The sequence below is a fragment of the Dysidea avara genome, chromosome 6, assembly GCF_963678975.1.
Source record: "Dysidea avara chromosome 6, odDysAvar1.4, whole genome shotgun sequence".
Lineage (NCBI taxonomy): Eukaryota > Metazoa > Porifera > Demospongiae > Dictyoceratida > Dysideidae > Dysidea > Dysidea avara.
Window position 1 is genome coordinate 37,958,133 of NC_089277.1, and position 14,829 is coordinate 37,972,961.

Consider the following 14,829-nt stretch of genomic DNA (forward strand, 5'->3'; position numbering starts at 1 on the left):
GCTTTAATTAATCCGGGTCACATCCGGGTCAATCCGGGTCAATCCGGGTCACATCCGGGTCTGACCCGGATTGCTATCCGGGTCAGTGGGTCATCCGGGTCAGCAGTAGTGACCCGGTTTCAACGTTGGTGTGGTCATAATAAGACCAAGTGTCTAGTCATACCACCACGGCATAGCTATTATATCAAGAACAGAACACATGTGGCACTCAGTAAAATCCGACTTATTGAGATTTGCATTTGCCGGGCATATTTCAGCAGTCATAATTACAGTTGTTTCACTTTCATGTTACTGAGTTCTGACAACCTAACACCTAGTAAGCCATACTAAGTGCTGTACCTGGGTGTTATTATTGCTGGACAGCTACCTAAATTGGGCACAGCATGCAGACATCAACATGATCACTGCAAAGGCAAATCCAGTAAGGGGCCTTTTATAATGTAACATAGCAAAATGTCTGGTTTAGCAGTTAGCTAAATGCTATTGTTATAATACATGTGTTCATCCCATTCTTGAATACGCGCCTGTATACAGTCTGGTTTCCATACCATGAAGGAAACATTTACAAACTGTAGATGGTGCAGAGAAGACCAACAAGGTTGTTGCGAGTAGTTGCAGTGAACATAGTTTATATAATCTATACACTGAACAACTATACAATATATCAACTAGCTAGCTAGCTAGTTCCCTAACATGGAAATGTTGAACAGCCTTACCCATCCCAGTCCTTTGACACACTGGAATGATCATTCTTGTCATGGATACCATGAAACGGATGTTTAACACGGAGAAATTTCCTCGAGATTCTAGTAAAGAACAGCTTCTTTCAGTTCAGTCCCGGCGCCTTTCGTGCTTATTAGGCCAACATTTATTAATTCCTTGTTTCCCGTCACCCGCCCGCATACCCACTTTGCCTACCGCGTTGGTAATTATTATTGCATTTAGAATTTATAACTATTTAGAAATACGAAATATTTCTGTGTAAAGATCGAAATACTCTAATAGAGCAGTCAGCCATACACTCAGTTATTCTGCTAAAACACATTTCAATGATATTTATTTGCTTGAAAGCATTTTTGAACTACTTACCTTGTTGCTAAACGTCTTCCTAAGTGCTTACTTGTCTGGTATGCTTATGACAAGCTCTTAAACATCCATTGTAGCTAGCTAGAATGTTATTTTAGACTAGTTAGCTTATGGACAGTTAAGGCTGACCAAAATAATAAAATTTTAGTTATTAATAATAATAACCGCCCGCCCTCATTACCTGATTGCTCTCAAGGTGACGGGAAACAAGGAATCTTATTATGTTGGCCTTAAGTACCCTACTAACCTTCTAAAGCACTGCCAAAGATGCATTTCTCTTCCACGGCAACCATGATTTCTCTCCACTGCCAGAAGAATACTGTAAGTACGCTATACTGAGTGAACTATTACATGGTTCACCAGTGCTTGGTTCACCAGTATGGCGCACACGTAGGCGATATTTGAAGTTACATAATGTAGATCACGTGTTGAAAATGCTCTATACTTCACAAAATTAAGATGGCCTCTATATTCTTTTTAAAGAATCTTCTGACAACACATAGACACATTCATAACCTAAAGTACATATTGAATGAAATCTAATACACACGGAAGTTCAATTGTAGTGGAAAATCGTTGAGAATTTGTTAGCTGCAATACCAGAGGTCTACAGTTACATAAGAAGTTAGTCATGAAGTACACTGTTAGTAGTACAGATTATGCAGATTGGGTATAATAGACTTGACCATTATTATTTCGTTACAGTTTATAAAGGAGTAGGGTAAATACTTATCAAGACACATGGTAGTGTGTCATGCGGCCAAGAAATGCAGCACGTCACACTGTGAGTATACTGTTGAGAAGATAGACTGAGATTTATATTATTATTTATTATTTAACGAAGCTGGACTTCAATTATTATTTCAACAATTATTAATTATCAATTATTGTATAAATACTGTGTGCTCTTTAATATGAATGGTATTGACAATATCACAGTACGAGTGGCAGCTAAAACCTCGCTCTGTCTTCATGACAAATGGTGCTGTGACCAGGATCTAGAGTTTGGCTTGGCTTTATCCGCGAGGTTTTGCAATGTCGGGACCCATAAGAAGATTGCTTGGACCAACAAAAGCGCGACTGCAGAGTTACATTAAGAAAGCAAAGACGATACTGGAACGTTCAGTGGATGAGACTGACTTGGACCAGGAGGAGACTGAGGTGGACGATCTTATTCACCGATTTTCAACAAATATAGCGCTCCTTGAACGATGCAACCAGGATTGGACGACCTTGGTAAACATAATGGAGGCTGGCGACGAAAAGGAAATGGAAGAAAAGGAGTATCTGTGGGCTACGGATGGAGATGGAGGTCTAATCGAACTATTATTAGACTCCAAAGAGACTACAGCGCGTCTGGAAGCGCGCCTAGCAAGGGTGTTGAGGAAAGCTGAAAGGGCAGCTATGCGACCTTTGACATTACCTGCGACCTCACCTTGTTGACAACGTCTGGAAACCTTACAGAATCACAAACAGACAACAATGTGAAAGTGAAGCTACCCAAATTAAGTCTTCCGACCTTTGATGGTGATATTCTCAGAGTTTTGGGATGTGTACAGCACAGCTGTGCATGAACAGGATATACCAGATGTCACCAAGTTCAACTACCTAAAAGGTTCAATTTGCAGTGCAGCTGCTACTGCGATAAGTGGAATTTCTGTCACTAACGATAACTATTCATCAGCCATGAAGATAATACAAGATATGTTTGGTAAGAAAGAGAACATAATAGAGGCCTTGTATTCCAAATTACAGCATCTCTCAATGGCTACAAATCGATTTAGCGATATTAAACATAATTACGAAACCATGGAGAAGATGTTGCGACAGTTGGAATCTCAGGGAGAGAGGGTTAATGAGCAACGTATGCTTATACAACAGATACTATCAAAATTTCCAGTTGAGGTAATCATAAGGTTAGAAGAGTCAAAGGACATTGAACAAACATGGACAGTAAAGTTATTAAGAGAGTCACTTAACCGATATGTTTCAATTCATGAAAATGCACAAAGTCATGACTCTAATTCTAGGGGGAGTCAAATTAGAAGTCAGAGAAGAAGTGAAAGCTCTTACAAGCCACTTACTGAAAAACAAGGTTATCATTCAGTTGAGAGTTTTCTAGTTGACAGTAAAAGGAACTTTGAAAAACAACAGAGTCAATCACGTAAGCCATCATACCCATGTATTTTCTGCAAAGGTAGTCACTTTAACGACAATTGTGATAAGGTTAAAACTGTTGCAGATCGTAAACGTCTACTTACTTCTCAAGGTCGTTGTTTTATATGTCTCAAGATTGGTCATCTTTTTAGGGAATGTGTTAACGGTCACTCGAGATCTTGCTGCTACTGTGGAGCAAGTGGTCACCACAACCGGTGTATATGTCCCAAGAAGTTTGCTTCATCACCTGACACAACGGCTGTTAATCAACTACCTGCTGGTTCTTCCAGGATACGTCCAAGAATTACTTCTTCGTCAGAAACACCAAGACTTGCTTCCTCATCGGAAACAACAGCTGTTAACCAGTCATCTACTGATAACTAGTTGATTGTTAGCACTGAAACCATTTCTAGCACAAACACTGTTACACCTGCAGTAAGTACAGATCATATGTTATTAACGCATGGGGAAAGAGTAATTCTCCAGACAGCACTAGTTCCAATTTTTTGCTCCAATGGATCTATTATATCAGCTCGACTACTGTTAGATAGTGCTAGCCAGAGAACTTTCATGACAGAAAGACTTGCTAAAAAATTGAGTTTGCCTTCTCAAAGAAAAGAAACATTATCTATTTCTACGTTTAGTTCACAGTGTCCTCAGACCATTGATACATATGTTGTCCATTTTACCATCATTACAAAAGAGAATTCAAATATGGACCTCAATGCTAATGTTTTGACTCAGATCACTAGTCCCATTCGAAGAGGACCACTTCAACCATCAGATTTAAAGTTTCTTCAATCGATTTCACCTGAGAAACTGGCTGATATTATTCCGGACCCATCAGATGCAGCTCCCATTGATATCTTAGTTGGATCTGATTACTTTTGGAGCATTGTTGATAATGGGAGGATTGTGCTGCCATTAGGTTTATTATTGTTGTCATCTAAGTTGGGATATTTACTTACAGGGAAGTTTGTGGACCCTAACAGTAATGTTAATGTTAATCAGCAGTTAGCCGCTTGTTTTGTTATGACACAGATGAACCAAAGTGTTTCCGAACTGAATTTGTTTTCAGCTGCAGATAGTGTTGTGGTAAGGAATCCTAACTTGACTGATATGTGGAGTTTAGACATAATCGGTATTAGTGACCCTGTACAGATGGATGGTGATGACAAGGCCCTAGAACAGTTCAATCAGGGAATTTATCATGATGGAGAACGATATCAGATTAAATGGCCATGGAAGAGGCCTGAACCTCACTTACCTGATAATTCTGATGTGGCTTGCGGGAGAATGAAATCATTGTCACGACGATTTCAAGCTGATAGAACTCTTTTACAGCAGTATGATGATATTTTACAGAGTCAACTAAAGCAAGGAATTATTGAAAAGGTTATAGAAAAGGAAATTGATCACAAGACACATTATTTACCACACCATCCAGTACTGACACCTTCTAGAAACACCACTAAGGTCCGAATTGTTTATGACGCCTCATCTAAGGCAAGTAAGAGTGCTAATTGTTTAAATGATTGTTTATATCGAGGACCTATAACCCTACCTGATATGTGTGGAGTGTTATTAAGACAACGAACATACCCAATTGTTATTTTGGCCGATGTAGAAAAGGCCTTTCTGCAAATTGGGATCCAGCAGGAAGAAAGGGATGTGACGCGTTTTCTATGGTTTCGTGATCCTGAACATCCAGATAAACTAGAAGGTAATATAGACATTTATCGATTTTGTCGTGTCCCATTCGGAATAGTATGTAGCCCATTTCTGCTGGAGGGAACTTTGAAATTTCACCTGAAAAATGAGAACAGTTTAGTGGCAAAGAAAATTCTTGAGAATTTGTATGTGGATATTGTTACTATGGGATCTGAATCAGTTAATGAAGCCTACCAAATATTTGTTGAATCTAGAAATATCTTCAGAAAGGCATCAATGAATTTACGTGAATGGGTTTCAAATTCTCAGGAATTTCTTGATTGCTTACCTGATGATCAGAAGGTAATGGGATGTGTTATTGGATTGTTTGGAATGTTGTGGAATCGAATTGAGGATTATATCCAGATTGCTGATGTTAATATCCCTTCATCAAACATGACCATTACTAAAAGAGAAGTACTAAGTTTTGTTGCCAAGATATATGACCCATTGGGTCTGATCACACCAGTTTCATTTCATGGAAGAGTGTTCTTGCAGAGTCTATGGAAACATAAGTTATCATGGGATGAACATTTGCCACAATCACTTTGTCAGGAATTCCGAAAATTAACAAGAACATTTCAACATCTATCATTGATAAAAATCCCACGTTTCATTGCAACATGTGAACATGACGTGGTCTTTGAGGTACTTGTATTCTGTGATGCCTCAATTATGTCATATGCTACTACAGTTTACTTACGAGTCATTACAGGTTGTAGGACTTTTGTAAACCTAGTTTTTTCTAAGATGCGTTTGGCACCAAGCAGCACTGGAAAGAAGAAGAATGCCAACAATTCTGGTGAGATCACATTGCCACGGCTTGAATTATTAGGTGTCTTAATTGGAGTACGTGCTGCAAATTTTATTGTTCAGGAGCTTAAACTACCAATATATAAGAGATATCTCTGGACTGACTCTGAATGCGTTTTACATTGGATGAAGAGTTCAAAATTGTTACCTTTGTTTGTTGAAAATCGAATTAAGGAGATACGAATGGAAAAGGACATTACATTTTGTTATATTCCATCAAAACAAAACCCTGCAGACTATGCAACACGGGGGCTCACTGTTCAAGAAATTATCGATTGTAAATTATGGTGGCATGGACCGGAATGGTTAAAATCCGAAGAAACAACATGGCCTAGTTGGAACATACCAGACATTACACCAGATAAGCTGGATAACTTGTTGGAAATTGGTAAGAAAGGTTCACAAGTCATATACGAAGTTATTAATGTTGTTAATGATGGTTCTCAAGTCCACAATGATTATCCATCTCCACTAACAATAGATGAATTCAAATATTCCTCTTTACGAAAGTTACTTCGCATAACTGTTTACTGTATCAAGTTTATTTACATTATGGTGTTAAACAAATGTTCTAAGGAATTGAAAGAAAGAGTTCTGAGGAAACACAAGATTTTGGAGAAAGTGTTTAATAATATGAGGGAAGGTTCCATTTATTCAGATGAAATTAGAAATGCTACACTACTTTGGCTTTATGTGATACAACATAGAAAATATCATGAGGTGCTCAACGATATTGAGAAACATCGAAAGAATTGTATTCAACAACAACTTGGTGTTAAAATTGATGATATTGGGCTGCTTAGATGTTATGGAAGGTTGGGTAATGCTGATTTGAATGAGGATACTAAGAATCCCAAGCTACTTCCAAGGTATGAACGTTTTACTGCTCTTTTAATCAGCGAAGTACACCAGAGATTGATTCATGCTGGAGTTTCACATACTTTATCTCAAATATGAGAGGAGTTTTGGATTCCCCAAGGCAGGACACAAGTAAGGCATGTAATCTCTAAATGTTTGATTTGTAATAGACATGAAGGACCTTCATTCCAGTTACCCAACATGCCACCCTGGCCCAGGGAGAGAGTTTCAAGGAGTGACCCATTTCAGTTTATTGGGCTTGACTACTTGGGACCATTATATGTGAAACAAGGAACTGGACTTAAGAAGGTCTGGATATGCTTGTTCACTTATCTGTCGATTAGAGCTATCCATATGGAGTGGGTTCTAGACCTGACTGCAAGTCAGTTTTTAAATTGTATCAGACGATTTGTATCACGTCGGGGTAGACCAGACCTAATTATCTCCGATAATGCCCCACAGTTTCGATTAACAAATACAGTTTTGGATAAACAGTGGAGGCAAGTGTTCAAAAATAAGGATGTACTTAATTATATTTTTATGGAGGGAATTAAATGGAACTTCACAACTGCTCTTGCCCCATGGCAAGGGGGTTTTTATGAAAGACTTGTCGGTATGGTTAAACGATCATTAAGGAAGGCTACTGGAAGGAAACATTTCACTTTGGAACAGTTGATAACCCTGATAGCTGAGATAGAAGCAGTACTTAATTCTAGACCGTTAACGTATGTTTATGGAGATTTAAAGTCAGGATTTGTACTAATGCCTTCACATTTTTTAGCATCCAACAGAAAACTGGGTATCAGTCCCTTTGGTAATGGCAACGATCATAGTGATCCTGAATTCCAAGTTGTTAAGAATTCAGCAACTAAATTGATTGAACACTGGAAGAAAGGACAAAAACATCTAGACATATTCTGGAAATCCTGGAGAGATGAATATCTCTTGAGTTTAAGGGAAAGAAATCTACTTGTACATAGACAACCTAGGTCAAATAGTGAGAAGGAACCCACTGAGGGCAGTATCGTAATCATAAAGGATGATAATTTGCCAAGAAGCAATTGGAGAATTGGCAAAATATTAAGACTAATAGTTAGTAGAGACTCCAAAATTCGATCAGCCGAAATACAATTACCAGGAAAATTATTATGACAAGACCAGTGAACCACTTGTATCCACTAGAAGTACCAGAAAACCCTGATAACTCTATTACTGAATCAGATGTAAACAAAAACGATAAAACAAAGGATCTTGATAATTCTGTAACTGATGTAGACAAGATTGATGCTGTTAGAAACAGTATTGTTCCAAGCCAAATTGAACCTATCAAACAGCAAAGAAAGGCAGCCACTCAAGCTCGACTAGCAATTCAAAAACATTTAAATGATAACATTTCCACAGTTATATTTTGCTTCCCTCGGGAGTGTTGAGAAGATAGACTGAGATTTATATTATTATTTATTATTTAACGAAGCTGGACTTCAATTATTATTTCAACAATTATTAATTATCAATTATTGTATAAATACTGTGTGCTCTTTAATATGAATGGTCTCGACAATATCACAGTACGAGTGGCAGCTAAAACCTCGCTCTGTCTTCATGACATATACTTACTGGAAGAAACAAAGCATGATTTTCATGCATACGTAGCTCCATGTTCCCTTCTTGAATTGAAATCATTTTATACTACAAACGCCCTCCACCTTCAGCACCTTACATGCCAAGACTGCCTAATACATTCGTGAAATATAAGACTTCAAAATCCAGCTTAAGTTCTGCATTTTTCCTTCATTCAGGGGGCTTAGATTATTCTTTTCACACACTGTACAAAAACCATTATAAAACTTATATGCGTAGCGTGATTATCTTGAGCTTTGGTACACTTTAAGAACGTATTGCGGCACAATCACGTACCAAGTTTAGTGCTAATCTGATTATTAGTCATAGAGTTATGGATGATTATTTGCATTAAAAATGGCCGACATGTTGTCATGCCTACAGGGTAAACTGCTTATGGGAATAACTTAAAAATCAGTATGCGTATAGGTTAACCATGACAGCTCAACTTTGTGCGGTTTAAAAGAAATTGCATTGACAACTATAGAGTTAAACTTAGCTAATAAAACTTGTGACAACAGGCTGCAAATTAAGGTACAGGATTTGCTTTGTAAAATTGAGCAACTGCAACTTATCATGTTTTGCATGAAAAATCAAGATACTCTAATAGAACAGTTACTACAAAATTTTAATACAAATAGTATCTAATCCAAAACAGCCAAGCTGTAAAAAAAGAGTGTGGCCCTCAAAAAGGCTATGGTGAAAAAAGATGTGAAATCCAAGGTGGCAACAAATAAATGGCTGTGATGGTAAAAATTTTAATAACAACAATTCAGGTGAATTTGGTGCCGCTTGGTCTTGGCACAAAATTCACCTGAATTGTCATCATTAAATTTTTACCATTATCCTACCATCACAGCCATTTCTTGGCTGCCACCTTGGATTTCACATCTTTTTTCACCATAACCTTTTTGAGGGCCGCACTCTTTTTTTTTACAGCTTGGCTGTTTTGGATTAGATTTCACTTCTTTTGTATTTGTATACCATGGCTTGTTACATTAACACCAAAGATGGTTATATTTGGTATTGTGCCACAAAAATTTACAGGACTTAACAAGTTTGGGTACCAATTATAACCACTCAGAGTGTTAATTTAACAAGCCACTTTTAACAGTGCAAAGCCGGCCTATGGCTGGCTTTGGGACTTTTTTAACCTATCTTTTTTTCTTTACCACAAGAAGAAGAAAAAGGCGAAGCAGATTTTAAATACTTTAACTAATTCAGCTTTTATCAGTAAATGTACAAATTATATATAATACATACATATATTACATGTCAATTATTCCCTATGGATATCTTGTTTGCAGCTGATCTCTCCACTGGGTGACTTGAAATGTAGCTGAACTTTCTACAAGGTGATTTGTTTCTTACTGATCTCTCTACAGGGTAACTTTGTCTGGCTTATCTCTCTAAAGGGTCATTTGTTTTTGTAGCTGAACTCTCTACAGGGTGTTCCTTCTAGCTGATCTCTCTACAGGATACCTTGTTTGTAGCTGAACTATCTGCAGGGTAATTTGTTTGTAACTGAACTCTACCAGGTAACTTCTTCTAGCTGATCTTTCTACAGGGCAATTTGTTTGTAGCTGAATTCTCTACAGGGTGATTTGAACTCTCTACATGGTAGTTTCTTCATAGCTGAACTCTCTACAATGTGATTTCTTCTAGCTGAACTCTCTACAGGGTGACTTGTTTTTAGCTCATCTCTCTACAGTGTGACTTGTTACTAGCTGAACTCTCCACAGGTGATTTGTTTGCAGCTGAACTCTCTACATGGTGGTTTTTTTTTTGTAGCTGAACTCTCTACAAGGTGACTTCTTCGAGCTGATCTCTCTACAGGGTGATTTGTTTGTAGCTGAACTCTCTACAAGATGGTCCTTCTAGCTGATCTCTCTACAGGATGACTTGTTTCTAACTGAACTCTCTACAAGGTGATCTGTTCATAGCTGAACTTTCTACGGGGTGATTTGTTTGCATCTGAACTCTCTACATGGTGGTTTCTTAGTAGCTGAACTCTTTACAAGGTGACTTCTTTTAGCTGAAGTCTCTACAGGGTGATCTTTTCGCAGCTGAACTCTCAACAGGGTGATTTGTTTGCAGTTGAACTCTCTACATGATGGTTTCTTTGTAGCTGAACTCTCTACAAGGTACCTTCTTCTAGCTGATCTCTCTACAGCATGACTTGTTTGTAATTTGTCAATCAAACAACGATAACCACCCATTTTATCGTTGTTTGATTGACAAGTTCCAGTTGACATCGCATTTTCCTTGCCCTACAAAAATGGCTGGTAATTTGCACATGTGGTGCATTTTTATGACCACACCTTTTCGTTAAACATATCTATATAATTATCACAACTTTTTATAGCCATGAACAAGCAAGCACAAAATTATCTTAATATTAGTTGGCTTTAGTATCGGATCAGTAGGTAGTTATTTTTCTGTTTTGGTAGAACTTGTTTGTCATATCATCTTCATCTGTAGATAAGAACAATGATATGTGTAAAAACAAACCTCAAAGCTGGTTTATCATTGGTTTTGGGTATATATTTAAACTACAAAAAGAAGTGAAATCCATGCAAAACAGCTAAGCTGTATAAACGAGTGCGGCCTTCAAATAGCCTGAGTGAAAAAAGTTGTGAAATCAAAAGTGACGGCCACGAAATGGCTGCAATAATGTTGATGATAATAAATTTTATTGTACAAAGCCATTATTAAAATTTATTATCATCCACATCATCGCCTTTGATTTCATAACTTTTTCACCCAGGATTTATACAGCTTGGCTGTTTTTGCGTGGATCATGTCACCAGATTTGCAAATCTGGTCCAAATTTCACATCTGGCAAAATCAAACTAACACCAGCTAGTACACTATCATACTACTGGTTTTGACCCTTGATACTACTCAAACTACTCAAGGCTGGTTTTAACAAACATCTTTTCCGGGAGCTCAAATAGTGGTTTCAGGCAAGAATTGGTGGTTTTCTGGTGGATGTCCTGATAATGTCGGCCTAACAACTTTTCTGTTGATTTTGCTGCATATCAGCATCTAAGAAACCAGCACAGCCTTGTAATCTCGTTTCTGGACTTCAATCCTGGTCTGCCTCCATTTTGGAGTCTATCTTTTGTCCATCCCATCACCCCCACTCTCCTCCCCTTTGTGATCACTAGTGATACTATTTTGCTCATGCAACCACTCAGATTATCTATCTTATTTGGCAGGAAACTCTTCAAGCAGGTACAAGTACTGGAAGTGGTCTGAAAGGTATTATAATGAATTGATACATCTCTTGTGTAAATTTCATATGCATGCTTGCTATTCTTGCCAAGTTATGCTGATTTAAAACCATTTATCTTGATGAATGTGTGACTTGGATTGCGTTTCCAAAATCCAGTCACAAATGCTGTTTTACATGTTCAGCTACAGTGTAGGTGCTATGTTATAATACACTGTGTATTAAAGGAAGAAATGAGATGTATAATATTGTAGCTGTACCTAGTATGTATTATGTACACTTCACAGGAATATGAAAAATGGAGCAGTAAATATTTACAACTCACCAAATGTGCTAGTGAGGAATTGTACATTTTACAACAACACTTCTGATGGTAGTGATATTAGACCATTCCAGACAAGTAGTGGAGGTCTTTCTATATCATACAATTCTGTAACAGCAACTACTGTTAACATTACTGTAACTGATTGTGAGTATGTTAATAATGTGGCTGCATCTGTTAATGATTTAGATTTGAGAACTTCACTTCGACACTTTTTCAGTCAAAATCTTTTTGACGGTAGAGGTGGAGGCTTAGCAATTCTTATTAACACTTTCAGTGTATTAAATTGTATAGTAAGTAACTCAACATTTATCAACAATACAGCTAGTAGTTTTGGTGGAGGGCTGTTCTGTGTAATTGTCGCAGCATACGATAATCAAACGTACATGCTCGAAAATATTATGTTTGAAGGCAATAGAGCTACAGTAGCTGGAGCCATATTTTATGCAGTACGCTTTCAAGGAAATGAAGAAGCAGTTTATAGTATGGTTGTCTGTAACTGTACATTTACGGACAACACCGCTGGAATTGCCGGAGTTGCACAAATTCCATCATTAGGATTGAATAATTCTGTGACTTTTAAGCAGTGCACTTTTACCAACAATTCAGCTACAGACTTTGCTGGCACTGTAGACTTAGTGTCTGTTAACTTCTATGTGGATAGGAGCAGTTTTATTCCTGTAGCATTTATTAACTGGTGAGTTACTCATGTAAATGTATAAGTGACCCCCTAATAGTAATGTGTGATGAGACTGCACTTATTGTCAATCAAATGGTTTCATTGTAGTGTGTGAAATTAATTTGCTAAAGTGATTTTACACTGATGCATAAATGGTATGTACATAAGTCAATGGTCCTGATTTATACCTCTTATTGATTTAATATGACCTATAATCAAACACGTGGCACAGTAATATTTAATTATTAATTGGTTTAGCTAAGTAGCTATTAGAGTAACGTGAGTGTGTTACAGGGTAGCTATGAAATATATGCAGAGTTGGGGGTAACTAGTTACTTTGTAACTAAGTTATGTAACTAATTACTTCATAAAGTAACTAGTAATACTAGTTACTTGCTTTGTAAGTGCCTGAAAAGTACTTAAGTTATAATAGTAACTAGTTACAATAGTTACATTGTAACTATAGGTAATAATGCTTTAAAAGCTCAATTTTTGTGCTACAACCACATTAAGTAAACACTTTCTGTGTACTGTTCTTCATGATTCAGCTTGAGTATACAGACGTAACAGTTGAAACTGAGCTAAAATGGCTACAGAATCATTATTTTCAGAACGTGTGCATATAATTATTATATATAGTTACTTTCTCCCTTGCTCTGGGCAGAATAAATATATTACAAAAGCTAACAAACAAGCATAACTTGTATATGAAAGTATAACTAGTAACTAGATACTTAGTTACATTTTAAAAAGCAACTATAACTGTAACTAAAGGTAACTAGTATCTAGTTACTTTTCTGAAGTAACTACCACAACTCTACAATTATGGATGTGGAAAAGGTACCTCTAATCTGTCTTGCAGTTAAATTACAACTCCTAATAATGCATGCGGATAAGTATATATAGAGCTTCGTACATTTTATCTATTGCCCAAACTGCAAAGCTGTGAAAAGGGTGAACTTAAGTTGTCATGGCTATCAAATATTTTGGATAGCTTGGAGATGATCAACACATTGAAATATTAATTGTCCTGGTATGTAGCTTGTTTGATAGCAACTTTGGTGCAGAAGCCGCAGCTATCAACATTGTTTATTACAATGCAAGATTTGATAATGTCACATTTAGAAACAACGTCGGAACTGCTGTTCAAGTAAGTATTATATAGATGTCCATGCCTGATTAGTGTAGCTGTGAATAGAGTGTTCAGTCTCAATAAGTAAAATGTGAAATTAAAGGTGTCAGCAACAAAATCATTGCAATGTTGTCAGTACAATTTGTATAGGTAATCACACACATTTGAGTACAATTTTGGCTGTTGCAAGTACATATTTGCACAAAAATGTGTGATTGCCTGCTAATCACATAGTGATCACCCTTCATGGTTTGTAGTACACATTTATCCAGTTCTGTGTGGCCATTAACTTCTAAATGTGATAGCATCATTTTCTAGCACTTAAAAGGCTTCTTGATCTGATTGCTTTATTATCACATCATTTGCTATTGCACTTAAAAGATGTGAGCAATTGTGATTGGCTACTCAACATTTGTTGCACTTGAAAAGCTTCTATTGTTGGTTTATTTGATTGACTATTCATTATAATAATCACTTCTTGTTGCTCTTAAAAGGCTTCTGTGTTTCTGTTATTTTATTCACTACTTTACAGTGCAAACAAACCATGCGATTTGGGATTTAATTGCTCTCCTGCTATTGGGACTAAACTAAATCACTATGCATCACGGAATTATGTATGGGTGAATATTGAGTTATAGTTCTTCCTGTGAAACACATGCCATCTTGTTAGGCTGCATGTTGAGAACTGCTTTTCAAACTATGCTACCATAGGCTCTTACAAATGGGATCAGTAAAAATAGAAATAGACAGCTATGGTAGAGGAACGTAAAGCTAGTGAGTGGCTTTACTTAGCAAGTTGTAAAGGACTCAGTGTTTATTTTCTGAGCCATGCATGCAGTAGCACTAAGCGTACACCTCAAAAGATGTCACATCATTTTTTATTGGACATGAAAACATCCTTATCACAGCTTGCCCAGTAAGTCAACAAACTTTTGTTTGTAAATCAATACACAAGTTACATAATTATCATGTGATATACGTAACTTCTGTTCAATATATTATTTTATTTATTTATGTTATTTTGGTTAAGGTGATTTCTGGAAAGGTTTATGTTGAAGGCTATATTACATATGACGGAAACAATGCCATAACAGATGCTAGTAAAGGTATTGTCAGTGAGGGTGGTGCATTGCATCTCCGCTCCTTCAGTCAAATTCAACTTCGTAATGGAACACATGTTAAATTTGTTAACAATACTGGCAGGTATATAATATACT

At 36.9% G+C, this 14,829-nt stretch overlaps 1 protein-coding gene across 1 annotated transcript in view; it reads left to right on the forward strand.

Moving 5' to 3' along the window:
• Positions 1 to 14,829, forward strand: part of LOC136257996 (uncharacterized) — a 48,427-nt gene that overhangs the window by 6,316 nt on the left and 27,282 nt on the right. The window contains exons 2-4 of the mRNA XM_066051296.1: positions 11,767 to 12,498; positions 13,522 to 13,630; positions 14,643 to 14,815. Coding sequence (XP_065907368.1) covers positions 11,767 to 12,498; positions 13,522 to 13,630; positions 14,643 to 14,815 — 1,014 coding nt within the window. The remainder of the gene's footprint in view (positions 1 to 11,766; positions 12,499 to 13,521; positions 13,631 to 14,642; positions 14,816 to 14,829) is intronic.